Raw genomic sequence first — 22,658 nt, 5'->3', positions numbered from 1 at the left:
AATAATGCACACTTGTACATTGTATGTTTTATATATAATTTATAATGAACTCGTCAGCATATGTTAGTACGCCATACGCTGCATTCACATCAAGATGAAAAATTAACATTTCTGTTCATGTTGATTTCATTACTTTGACGTATGTTAATAATTGACTGTTAGAGTTTAATCTAAATTAATATATTTATAATTAGTTGAGTCGCAAGAAAACTGGGAATTGAAATATTTAATACGCATACCGACTTGGGATGAATATACTGTTTTATTGAGATGCAAAAAAAATCAACTTTCTTATTTAATTACTGTATATTTTGTGCTGATTATTCATCGTATTTTCGGATGTTTCTTTAAATATTTCAGAAATAACCAATACGGTCTTTTGTCCTTGGTGATGCACAAGATAATGTATTCATTATCATGCTTTGTGCTGAAACTTTGACGTATGGTTTGCAAAGTCAATTAGTCCTAGCACAGAGATGAACTACATTCAAAGATTGGTTGAAACAGTAAAATTGCAAAAGATCCGACAGTTAGAAGTAACTGTTTTCTCACAGGATTTGGATTTGACTACCGTAAATTTTAATGACTATTCTTGAAGGTTTACACTTTACAATGTAATTCACTGGTTTCCACATGGTTCTGAAAAGTAGACAATGTAACGGAAACAACAATATGCTGCTCCAAATCATTATATGGGTAGTTCAGTCCGTCAGAATGTCAAATATATTGAATGAATGCTCTTTATTGATGTGCTCTGTGCGCATTTCACACGAAAATCAAATACATGAAATTGCACAGCTCATGTACATGTATAATTGGAAAGGGTTAACTGCACAAAACATCAGTGCAATGTACTGACGACATTGAAAACAATGACTGAGAAAATTAACATGAGTGGTAAATGAAAAACTATTTGATTTGACAGTAATGTTTGAAAAACGCCATTGGGTCTAATGTTATACATACGAGCTTCTTAGTAAAGTATTTTACGCTTTCCGGGATAACATCACTGGTTTTCTTCATTAATATTTTTTTTCATTGAATTCTTTGTGTATTTGTTTTCGAATAGACAGCGTTTGATACGCATGCACTCATTCAGCGTGTGACTTCTATTGTTGACATATCAGTCAACAGATCATTACTATAGATTGCCAATTCGAGGAAGAAATGTAAAACTTGTGATGTAATACCTCGCCTGAGTCGGAATATGGCAGTGGTCGTCATTCGTCCTGTGGATAGGTCATCAAAATCTATGTAATTGTAATTATGATATGATATGGTATGATATTTGGCACGCACATTAGGTTTTGCTTGGTAAACTTTTCAAAATATAGTGTTAAAATTAACTATTTTAGGTTTCAAATATTTATAAAATATGAAAAAATAAGTGATTAAAAAACATAATATATTGCATGAAAAAAATATTTTTGTATGGAGATCATAGTAAGATCATGTTACAACTATAGAGGGGACGTATGGACATCACTTACGAGGCGTCGCCATACAACCAATACACTCTGTCCTTGTCCCGGGTGATTGAGTAATGTACAGTAATGTTCAGGTGGCGTGGGCATATCGAATCAACTGCGGTTTTAATATACCAGGAATTAGTAGATCCAATGAAAACACCCAAGACCTTCCAGGTTAATGTTGCAATGTCACTAACTGATGAGTTGGAATTCTTATGTAAATATATGACAAGATATACGTGTCCGCCTAATAATAAGGATCTATGAAAACACCAGTCATTCGATAGTGGTTGCCCCTGTAGTGTGATCTGCAGATGATGTCATAAAATGGGGAGAACCATAAATATGCCTTATCCACCGTGTTGAGATGGCAATATAGAAATGTGGAATTATGGGGACTGAGTCAAATTCAAAATTACACCTACAGGAATATGAAACATTATGGGAATTCTTGAACTGCAGTTTTAAAAAAATTGGGAACATTTTACAACACTACATTTCACTCAGTAAATAAGACAGTGCTTGTATATTTATTGATTACACATATGATACTAATTATGAAATCGCGATTTGTAAAATGTACCCGACAGTAGCTGTATGAGATGTAATGTATATCAACGTTTATGCAATAGTGTATTAATGTTAACATAATTTCTAACAATTGTAATGTTTCCAAGATGAAGCCAATTTCCCAATCGAGACAAGCTGTATATGATACTGGCAATTTACTTTAATAATATGCATGGGTTTTTGTTTGAAATATGTGTATGCTTCGAGATGACCAACAAGTCGTGACTATGATTTGATAAAAATATACTGAGCAAGCTGTTATCGGCTTACTTAATAAAGGTACGTATGGCTCAAACAAGTAAATCTACTTATTCTGAGCGAAATGAGATTGCCAATCCATTGAAATATATTTGAATAACGCATGGTAATTGAAATAATTGTGTTGAACCAGATAGCTTACTTTTGTATTTGTTAACGGATTTCCTAACAAATACTATATATTCGCCAATCAACCTCTGTAACGGGGTCAACAATGTACATATTTGTTTATAAAACAAAGGCGTTGATCAGGTATTACGAATTAAATTATATAATTTTCACAGCTTCATCTATCGTATATGAATATGTTCTAAGTATGTGCACATCTGGAAATTATTCAATAAGAACAGTTATCGCATATACGTATATCTGTTACTGTAACAGATTTATCCACCAGCAAAAGACAGACAAAAACACCAGAAACATCCAAAAAAACATAATTCAACCTAAATCCAAATGTATTGAGTCACTAGAAAAAAATTCTATAGGATTTTCAAAAAAATATAATAAAAACGAAAAAGAGATACAAGAGTGCGCGGAATAATGGAATGAATCAAAGTCAAAACAGCTTTTTAAAAATGAAACATTGCGGGAATGCATTCACTGTAGTTCAACAAATATCGTGTTACGTTAGTGTTTAGTAAATCAACATACTTCAGTGTATCAGCGTTATGCACAAGTACCCACACTTGAAACGCGTTGATATTGTGACTATTCTCAATGTGATTATTACCACCATGTAGTCTTTTCGTGAGTTATGTTTCCGGTATGATATATTATAATGTTTATCAACGCACAATTCTCGGCTTGGAAGTTTTTACCCACTGATTAATATAAAACGCATTCAAGACATGACCGCTGTTGTAAACATGTCTTGAAATTTGTTACATGTGAGCATGTCATGTCTCAATAACTGTAACATCAGAACACCGATAAACCATCATGCTTTTATAGCTTTATTTGAGTATTTATGTTGCCTTGATTCACCAATGCGCTATCGCACGGTTAATAAAACAAAACGATGCCATTTGACATGTATATCTCCAAGCTTCATGACTACATGGGCTAATTTATACTATTTTAGCCAGACTCAGATACACATTGCAGGCAGTGTGAAATGTTGCAAGCTTAATTTATTGAAACTTCGTTAGTCTTAGGGACACAAAACAGTTTGGTCTAAACACAGAATTAACCAAGTAAATCTGTCAAACGAAAAATTGTTGACATTCACATTCTATCAAATCTGAGGAGACCTCAGCATAGCTTTGCCCGTGGGGGATCTGATTGCCTGGGATGCTCCCACTGTAGCATCACTGAATGTTGGTTTCAGATTGTGGTGGAGAGGTTACTGATAAAGATGAAAGTTTGATGGTTTGACTACTGACTCCCTCATTGATTGCTCTACATACTGTGCATACCAACATGTTCCAGCATTACTAGTTATTATAAATCGATATAAAGTCTACCCCTGCTAAGTCTGATGGTCATCTACAAGCCAGCTGGTGCCAAGGGGAAGCAATCCTGATTTTACATAAAGTGACCTTGAGTGTCTGTAAATCCATTCGAGATTCATACCTACATATTTGCTTGTTTGGATAAATACTGTAATTGTGTAAACAACTGCCCATAGGTTCATGGAAGGGAAACAATCTCTGACCAAAATGTTCAGAATTTTCCTCAAAATCGACAAACGCCTCTGTTCACCGCATTTTACTCTGCTGGGCATTGCTCTGATGACAGAAATCCTTGAAGCTTTTAAAGCGCCCCACTGGTAGTTGTCCCCCTCATCCAAATCAAAATGTCAATGTAAAGGTTCAGATAATATTGGATGAGATCGTCAAGCTTCGAACAAAAGGGGGTGATAGGCTTGTACAATGGCAAAGAGAATATTCTCCTGTACTCCCAGTGGCAAAGGCAAACTGAAGTATTGCATGATTCTCAATCTAGCGAAATTAACAAACAGTCACCAGTACTCAGCTAATTCGGAAAAGTGTGCGTGTGTTAACATAACAGATGATTGAATACACATATTTGCGTTGTGGATTTGGTTCAGTTGATGACAAGCTGGCTTCTGTTGTCTCATACAAACTTGCATAACATTCTACGCTATTTTGATGTTTACGATGTGAAGATACATCAAAGACAAATCCCGAAAAAAATGTACTACAAATTGCGTACTTTCATATTTATATTTTTGTAGAAGTATGCATTCACGACGATATATCGCATTTTTTCTATTTTATCCATATTTTAAAGATGAGTGTGCCATAGAAGCTACAATCTATTGTTTTATCAAGTTTTGCTAATTCAACTCGTAAAACTCAATTATCTGATATTTGATGTCATCAGTATGCTACGTATTGGGGAAACCATTTTACGTACAATGTGAATAGGTGAAACAGTTCCAAAAATTGAATTCGTTCGTATTTACGCACTCAGTGATGACAATGGTAGCATTTGCGTTTTGCCTCTGACACTTTACAATGTCATAGACTAGTTTCCACGTAAAAGTAAGTGCTGCTACAAATATGCAAATATGAGTCAAACTTATTATTATTAGTTACAATATCCAAAATATCCCATATTTTCACTAATATTGGGCGTCGATGTTACTTTTTATTGATGTGTTATGTGCGCATTTTACATGGAAAATATAATACAAAAAATGACACAGCTCTTTTATATACGTACCTTAATGATAAACGCCGAATTACAAATGTTCTCATTCTTTTTGAAATGTTTGACTGTTGTTATACATCACCATATATATAATACAAAAAATAGATGCACAGGACAATGCATATGGTTGTATCTGTTATTCAGCGGCGTGCTTACGATGTTAAACACGGTGATTGAGAAAATTATCATCAGAGGGAAATTTCAAAAAAATTGTGTCTAATGTTGTATGTACTTAATAAACTCGCAATGAGTGTGTAGACAAATACAGTCTGTAATTAATCTCCTTTTCCGTAAACATTTTGATCAGCAAAACCATACACGGACAGTAAATCCTGTTTTAAAACAACATTTGACAATATTTATTATGTAAATGAAGAGCTTTTCGAAACAGCAGTGTTGTTGTTAATGACTAACTTTATTCATGTGACTTTTTAAACTCTATTACTGCATGCATATTAAATAGGGAATTTCCATATTAAAGTATATTGGCACATAAATATCTTTTTTTAATTCTATGTGTACATTAGTTTTTTTATAGCAAATGTTCACATTTACATAATCAATGCTGCCAAAGGAATCACCGTGTGGAATGGAATAATCACTGTTTTGGATGAATAACTATTATGGCAAAACCCTTGTTTAAAATGTATTTATTTGACGTTGTCAGTCATGAATATAATGACAATGTAGCGACCTAAATCCAGAGTTATTACCTTTTAGTATTTTATTGTTAATGTTTTCTGTATACCATTATTGTCAGATCATTTAAGACATTTTTCACTTATATTGTAATAGTATGATATCTGATTTAGTTGGGCATTTGACAATCTAGCGCCATCTATAGACGGGTTCTGACTATGTCATTATTGGAGTTGAGAAACCGGAAGTAACAAACATATGGAAAGTGCTTGGATCGGCATGGTTGCCGTCAATCTCCTTCCCAGAGGCCTTTGCGCTTTACGCAATAGTGTCTCTGCCACAGGCAGCCTTCAATTTTATGGTCAATCACTTCACTACACACGGCCATTTTCCTGCAGTTGTTACATCTGAAAACGTATTACAAAAAGTGGAAAAAAAACGTATGTAACATCCGAACTATTTATTAATGTCAGACTTCAGTAGAAACGTAAATACTAACCATTTTATCACGGACTATGTTTTGCAAGGTAATGTTATTGTAGTGAAATGGCGCACTAATCAACCAATGGCTGCTCATCAATTTAAATGTCTAGCAAGAACCAATGAAATTTTTTAAATATTTTTTTTCTCAGGTGCTCCCTGTTTGAGGGCGTAATCACCTGAATCAGAGGTGAGACCAACATGTGGTCTTTTGTTTACTACTTAGCGGCTGTGTACCTGTGGGTTTATTCTGCGTGTATTTGGATGTTCTAATCTTGGTGTTTTTTCAGTGATTTCTCTTGGTGCAATCCAAATACAGTAGGCGTATCTTGTTTACCTGAGATTTGCAAGAGTTTGAGCTGGCCAACATTGATTACTGGCATGTTGATTTCCCATTTTTGAGCCATATTTTCAACTTTCTTCGTCATTTTTATATAGCAATCTTGTCATATGTTAACATTGTCGTCTATGGAAATTCAATTAGTGGTATGAGCCCTGACATGCCAGTGTTTTGAGGCCAGAAACTCAGATATATCACCGTTTACTTCATTGTAGTGGTCGATACGCTAGAGTGATCTATACATTTCACCAAACGTTCTATCAGAATCATCACCTTGTGATTGATGTATTAAACTGTGGTTCGAGTGAAATGTTATGGTACAACATATACTACTTGGTTGTAATACGATAAAGGTCAAGGCATTTATATACTGAAATATACGTCTCCCGAGTTTTATGAAGAACGCATTGGCGAGGATGAAATCCAGCTGTCGACAGTGTTTATAAACATTTCTAGAAGCCGTACCTACACACGAATTGATGACGTCACAAAATACATGAGCTTTAATTGGGGTCGTTTCCTCGGTATATGCGAATTGGTATATACAAATTACAATAAAGAAACTTAAGACATTACACGAAAGGTGGAACAAATCACGTGACAATATAATGATTATAACGGTAATAAATCCTAGCTGAAGCAATCGGAAACCAGCAATCGTTTTGGCTTTTTCCGTTCAACTCATCGGAACATTGAAATGGTTAGCAAAATGAACACCACTCATCGACCAACGTTGTGCGTGGTACACAAGCGTGCCATCGAGATAAAACAAAATTAGCTTGAAAAGGCAGTGTGTTCGAGTTCCGCTCAGAGCTACCGTGAAAACTGAAAACCCTCAAACCATAAGAAGTAAACAAAGAACGTCGCGAAAAAATAATGAATCTCACGAATCTCCACCATGCAAAACTGAATGAATAAATAATAAAATAACTTACGGCTTAAACTGGACGACGCGCAATTTGTTCAACAGTTTCCAAATTGTGACAAGAGATAAACCGAAGAGCCAAGTCAAGGTAAGTTTTGTTAAAGTGTCGATGGCGTTCCTATATCACGAAAACAATTCAGGCTATAGACGAATATCTTCTGTGGTGTTGTGGTATTTATACGGTGTCTGCGGAATGTTGTCTGTGGGTTCGAAGTCAGCAGTTAACATTTTGTTAATTAAATCAAATATCCAAAGATACCAGTATATTTATTTCATTATTTTAACAACTTGCAACGGTGGAAGTTGATCAAACACAAGTTCTTACACCAAAATAATTTTCAAATATTTGTTCACACATTTATTTTCCCAATTTAACAACTTGTAATGGTGGAAGTATAAACGCGACTTTTCTACACCAAAATAAGTCTCAAATATTTGTCCATACATTTATTCTCTCAATTTAAAAACTTGTAATGGAATTAATTAAATGCGAGTTGTCTACACCAAAATAAGTCTCAAATATGTGTCCACATATTTATTTTCACAATTTAACTTCTTGTAATGGTGGAAGTTAATTAAACGCGACTTTTCTACACCAAAATAAGTATTAAATATTTGTTGAGACATTTATTCTCTCAATTTAACAAAATTGTAAAGGTGGAAATTAATTAAACGACAGGTACTCACAGATATATGGCCAATATTTGTCTACACATTTATTCTCTCAATTTAACAATTTGCAATTGTGGGAATTAATCAAACACATAATTTAAAAAAAATCATAAAGTGTAGGTACGTTTCTGAATACCAATAGGCATCTTGAATTTTCAAGGTGAATGTTCCGGCGAAGCACTCCGCTATAGAGGGAGGAATATCCGAACCACAGTCCCTCTATCACGTGAGAGAGGGACTGTGTCCGAACGGAACAACACCGTGCAGGCGGACGATGACCAATAGGTGGATCGTGAACTGCAAATTAGTGAACCATATTGTATATTTTGAAATCTATGTATAATTTAAAATGTCTAACAATTGGAGTCGTCAATCTTATTTTATTTACTTTTCCTTCTCCCATTTCGAATAGGTAGCGTGTGATACGCACTCATTCGGCGTGTGACTTGTTGGTATTTCACTAGACACACTATTACTAAAAATTGCCTATTCGTGCATTAAATGTAAAACTTATCCGTGGATATAATACCTCCCTTGAGTCGGGATATGGCAATGGTCGTCATTCGTTCTGTAGATAGGTTATCAAAATCTATGTAATTGTGATTACGTAATGATATGATATGTAAAATTTCTATAGACTTTTGAAAGATTTCCCTACATCAGTTGACAAAAATATTAACATAATGTTCATATTTAGTTCAACGTTTTGTTCAATCAATTTTCCAAAATCGATGACATAAATTGTGCCCCTACCAATACCAGAAAGTATATATTAAATACTTATCACACGTTTTGTTAGAACCATGATTTTCTAACCTTTTGACCTATAACGTAAGTTGTGTTCCTTCTCTATTAAATTTTATGTAGAATTTTGTCGGCATTTGATTAGTTTTAGTACAATTTACAATAACCATGATTTGTTATTCTTTTGAATCTGTTCTACTTCAATCCGTGATTGGCTAATTAGATTTAAAAAAAAAACTAAAAAAAAAAAACCTAAATATTTTGAGAAACTGTTTGGGAGATCAGTTACTGAACACATTGAGATAGATGTTCCTGTCACTACAGATGAGTGATTTACACATCATGCAATACATCTCACCTATTGTGGATTATGCTGTTATATTAACCTTGTAGTATGGAGAAACATTTATGTCATAAAAATTATATATTTTTATCATATTTTCTCTATTAATAGCGCAGGTTGAGAAATTGATTCTATGGTAAAAATAAGTAATATTTTAATAATTTATTTTATAGAGAATGCTATATTTAGTTTATATGCGTTTCTATTAGAACAAATACAATATAATATAATTCATGGAATTAATCCATAGACAATCAATCAACACATTAGCTGCACTAAACTGAAATAATTTCTGGTTAAATATATTCTCATATTCGAAATGTGGTATGCTGTAGCTACAACACCCCATCTTTGGTGTATACACCTACCGCAATTTTCCCTGTTACAGTGAACATTGTCTATGAAAAATACAATCATACATCATATGTATCAACACGTCTGCAATTATGTATACATCACACCAACCGATGAATGCCACCTATGAATTTACTTACAAATTGATAGAATTTTATGCAAAGTGAGAATAATACAAATTTTCGATTATGAAATCTAGTTTAAATTTGAGTGTTGCACATTTGCTGATGATATACCACTTTCGATACAATTGAGTTAATATAAAGTTTTGTGTTTTTCATTTATTGAATTATTAATGAGCTAATGCAATACATGTCTACTTATGTAAATTTATCTTAGTTTGGCGCAAATTAGGTGAATGCTAAATTTTACAATCTAACCGTTGTTTTTTCCATGATGATAGTTGGATAGTTTATTACCACTGTAGCGTGTACAACCATGAAAACACTAACTCGCGTTATTACCTACACCAAATCACATTCCTTCTTATCAACCATGCTGTGGAGTAGCCAATCTACCGACTGATCTTACCAGGTTATCATTGAAGGAGCGTAAACTCCCAAATTGGTGGCTTAACATAGTTAAGCAGCGAGTTATTCGGTCTCCGAGGACCGCAGATAAATTTATGAAATTGTTGTTGTTGTTTTTTGAGAAAGTAAGTGTTCTCATATCTGTTTTTTTTTCCTGGTTACAAGTAATTGTAGCTCGACATTTTTATTCCTACCTGCTTATTAGTATTCGGTCAGTGTTGTCAAAATTGTAAACAGTTACATTGCATACATTTCATGAACACATCACACTCAAATACTAACCATGTTATAAAGTGTCAATGTGCGCTTGATGTCTTTTTTACATCATCAACACATTTTAATTTGGTCACTACACATGATAGATGTAATAATATTCTTACAATGCAAATCTGTATGTATAAGCTGCTGGTTTTATGCCAATATACAACGCAAATCTATTGTCTCTGCAAATCTACACGATAAACAGTCACAGTTTCAAAAAATAAATAAGTCAATATATGAAAATAAAAAAACATTTCATTATTTTATTTACAGTATTTTTATATTTACAGAAGATTATATTTCGTATTAGTACAAGTTATCACCACACAGTTTTTTGAGCAAATCCTTATTTTGGCGACCTGTTTCATCAATTAGTGAGAACATGATTGAGCTGAAGACATTAATTTGATTTTAGTTCAAATGACAGTTAGGTCATATACAATTTTAAAAATTGTAAAATATTTTACACAGTAATATTGAGATTCAATCCCTGCATTCTAGATTATGCAAAATAGATGAGTATAAAAATTGAGTATAATCACTTTTTTAAAAACCATATCTTATCATATCATTTATAAATATGAAAAGATGAAAATATATAAACATATTAATTTGCTATATACATTATTAGCATATATACAATATTGAATATCTGATTATTTACAATTAACATGTGCCATTATCCTTTAATTCATAAAAGATGAAGGGGTCAATCAATAAATTCAAAAAATTAGTAAGAAAAAAAAATTGTAAATGTATCAAAGAGTAAATGTAAACTTTCACATAGAAAAATATACATTTATATATTTATAAATATATAAATGTGTCTTTATATAAATAATGGAATATAAAGTGGCACACATCGCATAAATTAGTAGAAATTGTTACAAACAAATAATAATGCCTTTAACAAATAAGTGTATAACTACATTGTAGTTGTGAGAATTACTGACTTGTCACCAAAAATAATGAAATATGTCAAAACGATCTAAATATTAAATTAAATGCCAATGTATGATATGATATACAGTCATTATTTGAATCATTATTAATGCACAGATGCATGCTGATTAGTTTACCATTCATTCAGGTTAAACAATAAAATATTTCGCAAATCATACATCCTACAAGTATGATTTGGAAGTAAATAATTAAATAACTTAGAATTAACCAATCATATCACTTGATTGTAACTAATGAAATTACATTAGCAAAGGTTACATGTATAACAACAATACTAAGTGTGTGACCTCAACGGTCAAATTGCAGGCCAATATGTATTTTGAAGAAATTAGGACTGAATATACTTGTGGGTTGAGTAAATTTAGAACTATATCTCTAAATAAATATATATTGTTATGAGGTTTCCAGCCCTGGGAATGCCAATCCAGTGTATTGGAAGGAACACATAATCTATTACATCAAAATATTTCCCATATAATGTATATATTATGTAGAGCAGGCTATGTCACTCATTCAGGGAATCAACTCAAAGTGATGATTAACTACATTTACATGTCTTTAAACATCAATATTACCTGGTAAATGTTCTGTTGATTTTGAATAAAAAACTATTATAAAATCATTTTCGTAAATATACTGTAAGAAAAGTAAATGTTTAATGTCAGGTAATAATATTGCTCTTATTACTCAACATCTTCAATAACTACAGAGTCAAACAATATCGATGTCCTCATCTTGGCTGTATTTTTCAAAAACCCAATTGACAAGCAAGTCAAAAATGTCATGTCTTTTGATTTCCTGCAATGCTTCTAGCAATGATGTAATATAGCGTTGTGAGGTGGTTTTCATATAATCAAGAACATCTCTTGCACTATTAACTGTATTTCTGTATGGCACATGGACAACATCAGCGAGTTCCCGTTGGTAAGCTATCGTGTTGGTGGAGTTTACAATAGGTGGAGTAAGCATCCCATTTATATGAAACATTATATTGTTGTCTCCTAGTAAATCAGTAATTGGTTTGTCTATGGAAAGAAAAAATACAAAATGTTCGATTTCACACAAATACTTCCAAGTACGATAACTGAATAAATTGACTATAGTTATGGTACAAGAAATTACAAGTACACATGTAAGTTCTTGGTTTTTGGAGGGCACTCTAATATTAGGCAACAGACATCAAAAATGTAATACAATTCATCCAGCCATTATACTTGCTTCAATTGCTTAATAATTCAATGACATATCCCACATACCTTTTCCTATATCTTTAGCTCTGAAAGTTTTCCAAAGTTTTTCCTTCTTCTGAAGCAAAACATCAATAATACATGAATAAATTAATGCTGTGAGAAATGAATTTGGTTTCACTGTATTTAATATAATATACTCATCAACACTCATCAATTGTATTTGTTAGTCCCCGTTCGGACGCAGTCCGAAAACGGAGACTTATTTTTTTTACCTCCGTGCGTCCGTGCTTCCGTCACAATCAAACTTCACACACACATCATACATGATATTATACATATGCACATCAATTTGTTTCACGATCTGTTTCAAGATGGCCGAATGGCGGCCATTTTTGTTCTAAAAATCATCAAAATCAAGCATTTCACGGCTGTTTACGCATCATTTGTTTTCAGATAAGATTCAAAATGGCTGACTCGCGGCCATTTTGTTTTAATAAATGTGGTTCTAGTGCCATATCTCTGACTTGCTGTTACTGATTGTGTTCAAATTTGAAATATTCATTATACATCATGTCTTAGATATATAGATATATTGATCCTATCAAAAACGGCCGAATGGTGGGTGGCCATTTCTATGCTAAAAATCATCAAAATCAAGCATTTCTCGGCTGTTTACAGATGAATTTTGTTCGAACATAGTATATACGTTGGACGTTATAGGACCTTGATGCACATCATTTTGTTTTTCAGATAAAATTCAAAATGGCCGACTGACTTGCTATGACTGATTGTGTTCAAATTTGAAATATTCATTATACATCATGTTTTAGATATATAGATATATTGGTTTGACGATCCTATTAAAAGTGGCCATTTTTGTGCTAAAAAATCATCAAATATCAAGCATTTTTGGCATTTATGGATGGATTTTTTCAAACTAGGTACATACATCAGACATTGCGGGTTCCTGATGCACGTTATTTCATTTTTTAGACCAGATTCTGTATGGATGAAGAGTGGCCATTTTGTTCCATAGAGCCATATCTCTGACATGCTTCAACTGACTATGTTCAAATTTTATGTATATTCGTTATACATGTATTCAAAATGGCTGATTTTGTTTTAATTCATGCTGTTCCAGAGCAATATCTCTCAATATTCGTTTGACGATCAGATACAAATGTCAATCATTTTAATGTTAAACAATCATCATAATCGTATTCCTGACATGTTTATATTCCAGCTATATTACTATAAACAAAACTATATATCTTAAATTCGATAACTAACGGGGACTGCATGGTTTGTTTAATAAAACTTGCCTTGAGTTCATCCTCATTATCTTCAAGCTTGTACTCTGTATTAGATTTGGCAATGGGTTCAAAAGGGTCATCATCTTCATCATAATCATGATGAATTAGTTTGTATTTTTCATCTTCATCTTCTTCCTGTGTAGTCATGCTGCATCCTGAAAAGTGTCTCTTATTTTTCTTTGTTACAGGACTTTTTATGTCTTTATTGTCATTCTCATGTACTTCAAGTTTGATAGCACCATTAGGCAGAGCAGCCTCAGTTAATCTAATTGAACAAAGGATCTATGAGTTATATTTCTTCAATTCTTAAATATAAGAGTAAAATAATATTTAAAAAGCAAACTTCATTAACCATATTAGCACCAAATATTCCCCACCTACATTTTGGGACAATATTTGATACACTGTAAGATATGTATTTTTCTACAACTTCCTAAAATTTACATACATTAGCATGTCATCAAAATTTTTTTGAAAACTTTGGGAAACAAATATGCAACTTTAATTAGTACAAGTGTTAATTGTATGCAAATTACCTAATTAATATGCACAAATGGTACATAAGAACTATTTTGTGAAAGGTGATAAAAGTTTACTTTGGTGCTCAAATGTTTAATGATATGCAAATGACCTAATTATTACGCACAAATGGTACATGGAACTATTTTGTGAAAGGTGACAATGTACCTTAGTGATGAAAGGGTTAAACAAATATTTGCCAGATATAAAATAGATATATCAATTTATACAAGGATAAATCTAAGAAAGATTGTCTGATATTTATGGTACACATCAGCTTACAGAGGCAAGACCCTTTGCCTTGATCATTACCTCAGTTAAAATCTTGTGTGTTTATATGTTTGCAATTTGCCTGTACTTACACTAGATTATAACTTTCTAACTATTTGATTGTGTCCCATAAAGATATGAACAAAGAAACAGGATATACTAGGGTGTGCTTACTCTTACCTGATATCACTTGTAGGATGCACCTCAAGGTTTACTAACTTCTCTCACTGATTTTACCGTGTATTGTTAAAATGTTAGTAGATCATTTTTGTATATTGTTTTAGTGTGTTCTCAAAATTTGAATTTCTTTCATGAATTATAATGAGACTATTAAGTGGGCGACGTTGTTATATGATATCATTGCCATCATATCTGAATATGACACTCAATACAAAATCAAAGTCATCATTAATAAATTCTATGTTAGTAGAAATCCATGAACACAAATGTAGAACATATATAAATGACAAAAGATACAGAGTACAGAAAACAACAGAACATTACACGGTCAAATCAATGAGAGGAAACTAAAAGTTGGGGATTGGAAAGGATAACTGCAACAATATACCTTAGACGACCTAAAAACAAAATATCATTCACCTTGATGATCCTTGGGTATCACTGTATACAATCTCTTCCAACTCAATCTCCTCTGAAAGAAATAGAATATCTTTTATTCATTGTAAAAGATAGGTATATGGAATATAGTTCAATAAAGTAACGTAATCAGAATTCAATATATATAGAGACAGTATTTAACAAGAATATTGGACTGAATATAATATTTAAATGACATAACTGGGATCAGATTAACAAAACTTTAACATATGTTTTCAACATAACCTGTTGGTACTCATATAAGTAAGTACCCCTAAGGCCGTAATTTTTATGTGTGGCTTTATAAGTGTAGTACTTAGATAGACACAAATAATTGTTTCACCTTTTTGACTAGATGAGTGAGGCTTATCAGTATTTGTAAACACTTCGGTTTGGGAAGATCTGAGAGAAGCACTCCTTTTTCTTTGTTGTTCTTGTTTTTTCCGCCTCCATATCCATTCTGAAATACCTACTAGTAGTATTATTAATAATATAATAGCAACTTTAGGTAACACAACAGCTGCCAGTATAAGTGGACCAGCATCATAACCAAATACTTTGCTCTTCTCCAAGCCATCTATAAAACAATATAAAAAATAGGTCAAATGTGATTAAATAATCATCATCAGATCAAATAATTTATTAATAATTTATTTATTAAAATTTTTACTTTTATAAATGAAATAAATGAATACCTTCTTCTTCATCGTGTACTTTAACTTGTAGGAGTTCAGGAGTACCCGTTGATTGATGCAAAGGTTTTCCAGTAGTTATTTTAGGTGCCTGGGTATTTGTCGTCCATGCTTGACAGTCAGCATGTTCTGGGTATGTTATGCAAGTGATACAATTGCCAAATGTATCTTTGAAAAACCTGAAAAGTATGATTTAAATAAACACTTTGTATATATATATTTTGTATAACACGCGTTATGAATACATACATGTAGTATTACCCACAATAATTAAGTTTGTAAACCTACACTTTGAATATATACATTTAGCCAGGGGCTTTATAAGTGTACTGTGTTAATTTATGAGGTAATAGTAAAATGTGAGCTATACCAATGTGGTTATATTTGAGTTATTGGTGATACATTTTAACTATAATTTGATGATATACATGAGTTATAGTGCTGTTATGTGCACATATCACCAATATATGTGAGCTATATTTAATAGTGATCTATGTTGAGCTATCATGTCATGAACTATGAGTTAACATTGATTTATGTGAGCTATAGCATGGTTAATTTTGATATATGTGAGCTATAATTTTGTTATATATGAGTTAATGGTGATATATATTGAGCTATCATGTGATTCTGTATGAGTTAATAGTGATATATGTGAGCTATTGTGTGGTTATATGTGTTAATGGTGATTTATGTGAACAATAATGTGATATATATACGAGTTAATAGTGATATGTGTGAGCTATGGTGTGGTTATATGTGTGTTAATGGTGATATATGTGAGCTTTTGTGTGGTTATATGTGTTAATAGTGATATATGTGGACTGTTGTGTGGTTAAAATGTGTTAATGGTGATTTATGTGAACAATAATGTGGTAATATATATATATGAGTTAATAGTGATATATGTGAGCTATGGTGTGGCTATATGTGTTAATGGTGATTTATGTGAACAATAATGTAGAGATATATACATATGAGTTAATAGTGATATATGTGAACTGTTATGTGGTTAAATGTGTTAATGGTGATTTATATGAACAATGTGGTGATATATACATATGAGTTAATAGTGATATATGTGAACTGTTGTGTGGTTATATGGGTTGATGGTGATTTATGTGAACTGTTGTGTGGTTAAATGTGTTAATGGTGATTTATGTGAACAATAATGTGGTGATATATACATATGAGTTAATAGTGATATATGTGAACTGTTGTGTGGTTATATGAGTTAATGGTGATATATGTGAACTGTTATGTGGTTAAATGTGTTAATGGTAATTTATATGAACAATGTGGTGATATATACATATGAGTTAATAGTGATATATGTGAACTGTTGTGTGGTTATATGGGTTAATGGTGATATATGTGAACTGTTATGTGGTTAGATGTGTTAATGGTGATTTATGTGAACAATAATGTGGTGATATATATGAGTTAATAGTGATATATGTGAGTTATGGTGTGGCTATATGTGTTAATGGTGATTTATGTGAACAATAATGTGGTGATATATGTGAACTGTTATGTGGTTATATATACATATGAGTTAATAGTGATATATGTGAACTGTTGCACAGTTATATGTGGTAATGGTGATATATGTGAACAATAATGTGATATATATATGAGTTAATAGTAATATGTGTTAACTGTTGTGTGGTTATATGTGTTAATGGTGATTTGCGAACAATAATGTGATGATATATACATATGAGTTAATAGTGATATGTGTGAGCTATGGTGTGGTTATATGTGTGTTAATGGTGATTTGTGAACAATAATGTGGTGATATATACATATGAGTTAATAGTGATATATGTGAGCTATGGTGTGGTTATACAAAATGTATGTGTTAATGGTGATTTATGTAAACAATAATGTGATATATTCATATTAGTCAATAGTGATATGTGTGAGCTATGGTGTGGTTATGTGTGTGTTCATGGTGATTTGTGAACAATAATATGATGTATATGTATATATATGAACTGTTGTTTGGTTATATATACATATGGGTTAATAGTGATATATGTGAACTGTTGTGTGGTTATATGGATTAATGGTGATTCATGTGAACAATAATGTGGTGATATGTACATATGAGTTAATAGTGATATATGTGAACTGTTGTGTGGTTATATGGGTTAATGGTGATTTATGTGAACTGTTGTGTGGTTAAATGTGTTAATGGTGATTTATGTGAACAATAATGTGGTGATATATACACATGAGTTCATAGTGATATATGTGAACTGTTGTGTGGTTATATGGGTTAATGGTGATTTATGTGAACTGTTGTGTGGTTAAATGTGTTAATGGTGATTTATGTGAACAATAATGTGGTGATATATACATATGAGTTAATAGTGATATATGTGAACTGTTGTGTGGTTATATGGGTTAATAGTGATATGTGTTAACTGTTGTGTGGTTATATGTGTTAATGGTGATTTGCGAACAATAATGTGATGTATATGTATATATATGAACTGTTGTGTGGTTATATATACATATGGGTTAATAGTGATTTATGTGAACTATGGTGTGGTTATACAAAATGTATGTGTTAATGGTGATTTATGTAAACAATAATGTGATATATACATATTAGTCAATAGTGATATGTGTGAGCTATGGTGTGGTTATACAAAATGTATGTGTTAATGGTGATTTATGTAAACAATAATGTGATATATACATATTAGTCAATAGTGATATGTGTGAGCTATGGTGTGGTTATACAAAATGTATGTGTTAATGGTGATTTATGTAAACAATAATGTGATATATACATATTAGTCAATAGTGATATGTGTGAGCTATGGTGTGGTTATACAAAATGTATGTGCTAATGGTGATTTATGTAAACAATAATGTGATATATACATATTAGTCAATAGTGATATGTGTGAGCTATGGTGTGGTTATGTGTGTGTTCATGGTGATTTGTGAACAATAATATGATGTATATGTATATATATGAACTGTTGTGTGGTTATATATACATATGAGTTAATAGTGATATATGTGAACTGTTGTGTGGTTATATGGGTTAATGGTGATTTATGTGAACTGTTGTGTGGTTAAATGTGTTAATGGTGATTTATGTGAACAATAATGTGGTGATATATACATATGAGTTAATAGTGATATATGTGAACTGTTGTGTGGTTATATGGGTTAATGGTGATATATGTGAACTGTTATGTGGTTAAATGTGTTAATGGTGATTTATGTGAACAATAATGTGGTGATATATACATATGAGTTAATAGTGACATATGTGAACTGTTGTGTGGTTATATGGGTTAATGGTGATATATGTGAACTGTTATGTGGTTAAATGTGTTAATGGTGATTTATGTGAACAATAATGTGGTGATATATACATATGAGTTAATAGTGATATATGTGAACTGTTGTGTGGTTATATGGGTTAATGGTGATATATGTGAACTGTTATGTGGTTAAATGTGTTAATGGTGATTTATGTGAACAATAATGTGGTGATATATGCATATGAGTTAATAGTGATATGATGTGTGAGCTATGGTGTGGTTAAATGTGTTAATGGTGATTTATGTGAACAATAATGTGGTGATATATACATATGAGTTAATAGTGATATATGTGAACTGTTGTGTGGTTATATGGGTTAATGGTGATTTGCGAACAATAATGTGGTGATATATACATATGAGTTAATAGTGATATGTGTTAACTGTTGTGTGGTTATATGAGTTAATGGTGATATGATGTGTGAGCTATGGTGTAGTTATATGTGTTAATGGTGATTTATGTGAACAATAATAGTGTGATATATACATATGAGTTAATAGCGATATATGTGAGCTGTTGTGTGGTTAATGGTGATGTATGTGAGCTATATTGTTATTATTGTCATCGTGCTAGAACAAGTCGTCATACTACATACCCTATTTTACATGGCCCACACTCGGTGTTCTTTTTTGGGGTACACTTTTGCTCAGATTGTACATTAGAACAAACTGTACAGGGTTCACACATATAGTCAAAAGAATCTGAGAATTCTACACCGTCCAAACAAGTAGTACACTGAGCAAATTTGCCTTCATCATTACCACACGTCTGTGAAATAGATAAAATATCATAAACAGTAAATCATATTACAGCATATAACAAACCATAATTTTTGATTGCATGAAAAACAATGAGCAAGATTTTCATTGCATTCAAATATTCAAAATATGATTTGCGAATGAGCCAAATTTGGTTATTGTAATACATTTTTTGGCCAGTCAAAACTAAATCCAAATATCTTGGATTTAGAAGTTGAACATATTGACCAATTTTTTGGACAATAAAAGTATTTTTTTAATACAAGATACTTATAAACACTCATAATTTTGTAAATAATTAACTCACACAAGAATTAACGCAAATTGAAATTTTTTCAAAACAAAAGCGAACAACATTTATTTTTTTAAGTCAAGGTTAACTACATATATAAATAAATATTATTTCAAAAACAGAAAGTTCTTAAAGCGGAGGGGTCGTCACCTACGCACACGCAGGAATTGAGTCCCAAGAGACGATAACAACACACGCTAAAAATGCAAAGGCTCATGGGTGGATGCTTGTTTGTTAACAATGACACACTATGGCCATCTGACGCATGCGCAGGTGCCGACACTCTTGCTTTAATATAATTTTATGACTTTTTGACTTGGTCTTTTAGGTACGACTTTGAAATTAGCCCAGTCTATCAAGTGGTAGTCGATAAATAATTTTTATGTTGTACCTAATATTCACAATGTTCTAGTCTAGTGTATGTTTAACTACCTTACCTCATTAAGACCAGTACCAGGATTACACCGTGGACACTTCATACACTTTTCATCTACTTCATCCCAGAAAAACTTATAAACGCCTTCATCAGGACATTTGATTTGATTGGATACCAGGTTTGACTTTTCGGCCTACAAAATTAATATCAAGATGATTATGTTTGCATTTTTATTCTCAAAAATCGGATGACAATGTATTTAATTCAATATAGAATATCTATCTAAATTATCATTCTGTTGTGTACTGGTAAAAGATGACAAATTTCATAAAACAAAACAATCATAAAACATTTCACTAAATTAATGTTTGCCTGAACGATCAGTATATTTCATTACGTATTCTGTTTCTGCAGGTATTATTTTTTATAAACTTCTCAAGAATTAACTTTAAGTTTGATTTCACTGACTGTATCTTCCGCTCTCAACTACATCACCTACAATGTCAGCTTTAATATTGCAGAGAATATTTCACTGTAGGTGTAATAGAGTGGATTAGGCAACACAAAATGTTTACAAATTAATTGTAATTCAATAATTGTTTGTTTCTTTGTTTGCGAGAATAACAAAATTAAAAACACACAAATATTAAACTGGTCTACTGTAGTGCCTTATATCTGTCCTGATATTCTGTTTCAGTTTAGTCTGTAACATACAAATCATTACAAATTCACTAGAGAAAGAAGAATTATCTCACTGATTTAACCATTTCCATGCCATAATTTTTCTTGCCAAAATTTCCATATATTTATCCACCATTTATTACATACTCATTTTATGTTTACTTTAGGGGCTTTCATGGGAGAAAATCTTGAAAACATGCTTCTTAATTGTACAATACATGTAAATATCTAGAGTTACCAAACTATTCTTCATATTATAAGAGTGGCTATATTTGTTTGCCTGAACTTTGACCTGAACTAACCAGAATTAAGTAAAAACAATCATGGAAACTACTACAAGCGAATAAATATGCAAGTTGTAATTCTAGATAAAATCCCTACAAAATTACATTATAAGGAAATTGTTGTCTTGACTCCATTGTTATTATTTACAACACAGAAATGACCTTATGAACTCTAGTCAGGAAAGTACTGCAAAGTGTGGAGTCAACAGTTTTAAATGCAAGATGACCACTATTTATGACATACTTTTGTTTGTTTTGATGTAGTGTTAGGAACACACATAAATTTAAATTAAGTATTACCAGTGTGTTATGTTTTTACTTTCTGTCTTACTATAAAAGTATTTTATACAATTGATTACCACTCAAAGCCTCGCCATTCAAATAATTTTTAGACAAAACACAATGAAAGTTGAATTTAAAGTGTTCCAACCCCAACTGAATAAATATAGAAAACAGACTCAGTACAATGATGGCTCTAAAAGCACACACATTGAACTAGGTATTCTACCTCCCCCCCCCCCCCCCGCAAAAAAAAGATTTAAAAAACTACATGTATACCGCACAAATGATATCAGAAAAATATTATGGTAACGAGAATTATTTGTTAGTATTAACATATATCGATGTCAATATTTTGAATATACCAAGTTCATGACTCACCGTGACTATTAATGGTGTAAATAATAATATAAAGCATACAACATATAGGTGCGTCATCAATCGTTGCGGTGATCTGATTTCTATCAAGCTGCACGGAGAGTGGCCAGATCTGAGAACAGACATCGTGTACATGGGAAAACAGCAAATCTGCGAGGTAAATTAAACATATCCTCAGTACAGATTCAGTATCGTCAGTAAAATATAAAGTTTGTAAACAACGATGTTTCCTTCACAACAAACACCTACGTATTCCAATAGTTGTACGGCGTCAGTGCGAAACAGGCGATTGTAATGCTGCGTTCGGTTGACGCTGTAGTTGTTTCAAGTTCATGTCTACCGGTACTTACCTATTTCAGGCTAAGTATATATTTCAGTACAGTATTACCAATTAATTGTTTGCGTTTTCTTTGGCAAGTCGGCTTACTGTTCTTGTTTTTGCGAAAGCCTATGA

The 22,658-nt window shown here is 32.0% G+C and overlaps 1 protein-coding gene across 1 annotated transcript; it reads right to left on the bottom strand.

The window, feature by feature from the left end:
• Positions 1-10,501: 10,501 nt before the first annotated feature.
• On the bottom strand, positions 10,502-22,658 carry LOC100377452 (uncharacterized). The gene is made up of 10 exons (XM_006811278.3): positions 22,555-22,658; positions 22,208-22,354; positions 20,644-20,775; positions 19,752-19,924; positions 15,812-15,987; positions 15,460-15,693; positions 15,120-15,171; positions 13,740-13,995; positions 12,484-12,532; positions 10,502-12,252 (listed from the first exon to the last, which is right to left on the bottom strand). Exons 2-10 carry the CDS (start codon positions 22,337-22,339, stop codon positions 11,939-11,941), a joined length of 1,518 nt encoding a protein of 505 aa, XP_006811341.1. The 5' UTR covers positions 22,340-22,354; positions 22,555-22,658; the 3' UTR covers positions 10,502-11,938.

This window comes from Saccoglossus kowalevskii, chromosome 4 (assembly GCF_978046115.1).
Source record: "Saccoglossus kowalevskii chromosome 4, keSacKowa6.1, whole genome shotgun sequence".
In the NCBI taxonomy this organism is placed as follows: Eukaryota; Metazoa; Hemichordata; class Enteropneusta; family Harrimaniidae; genus Saccoglossus; species Saccoglossus kowalevskii.
This window is presented reverse-complemented; position numbering and strand designations above follow the sequence as displayed.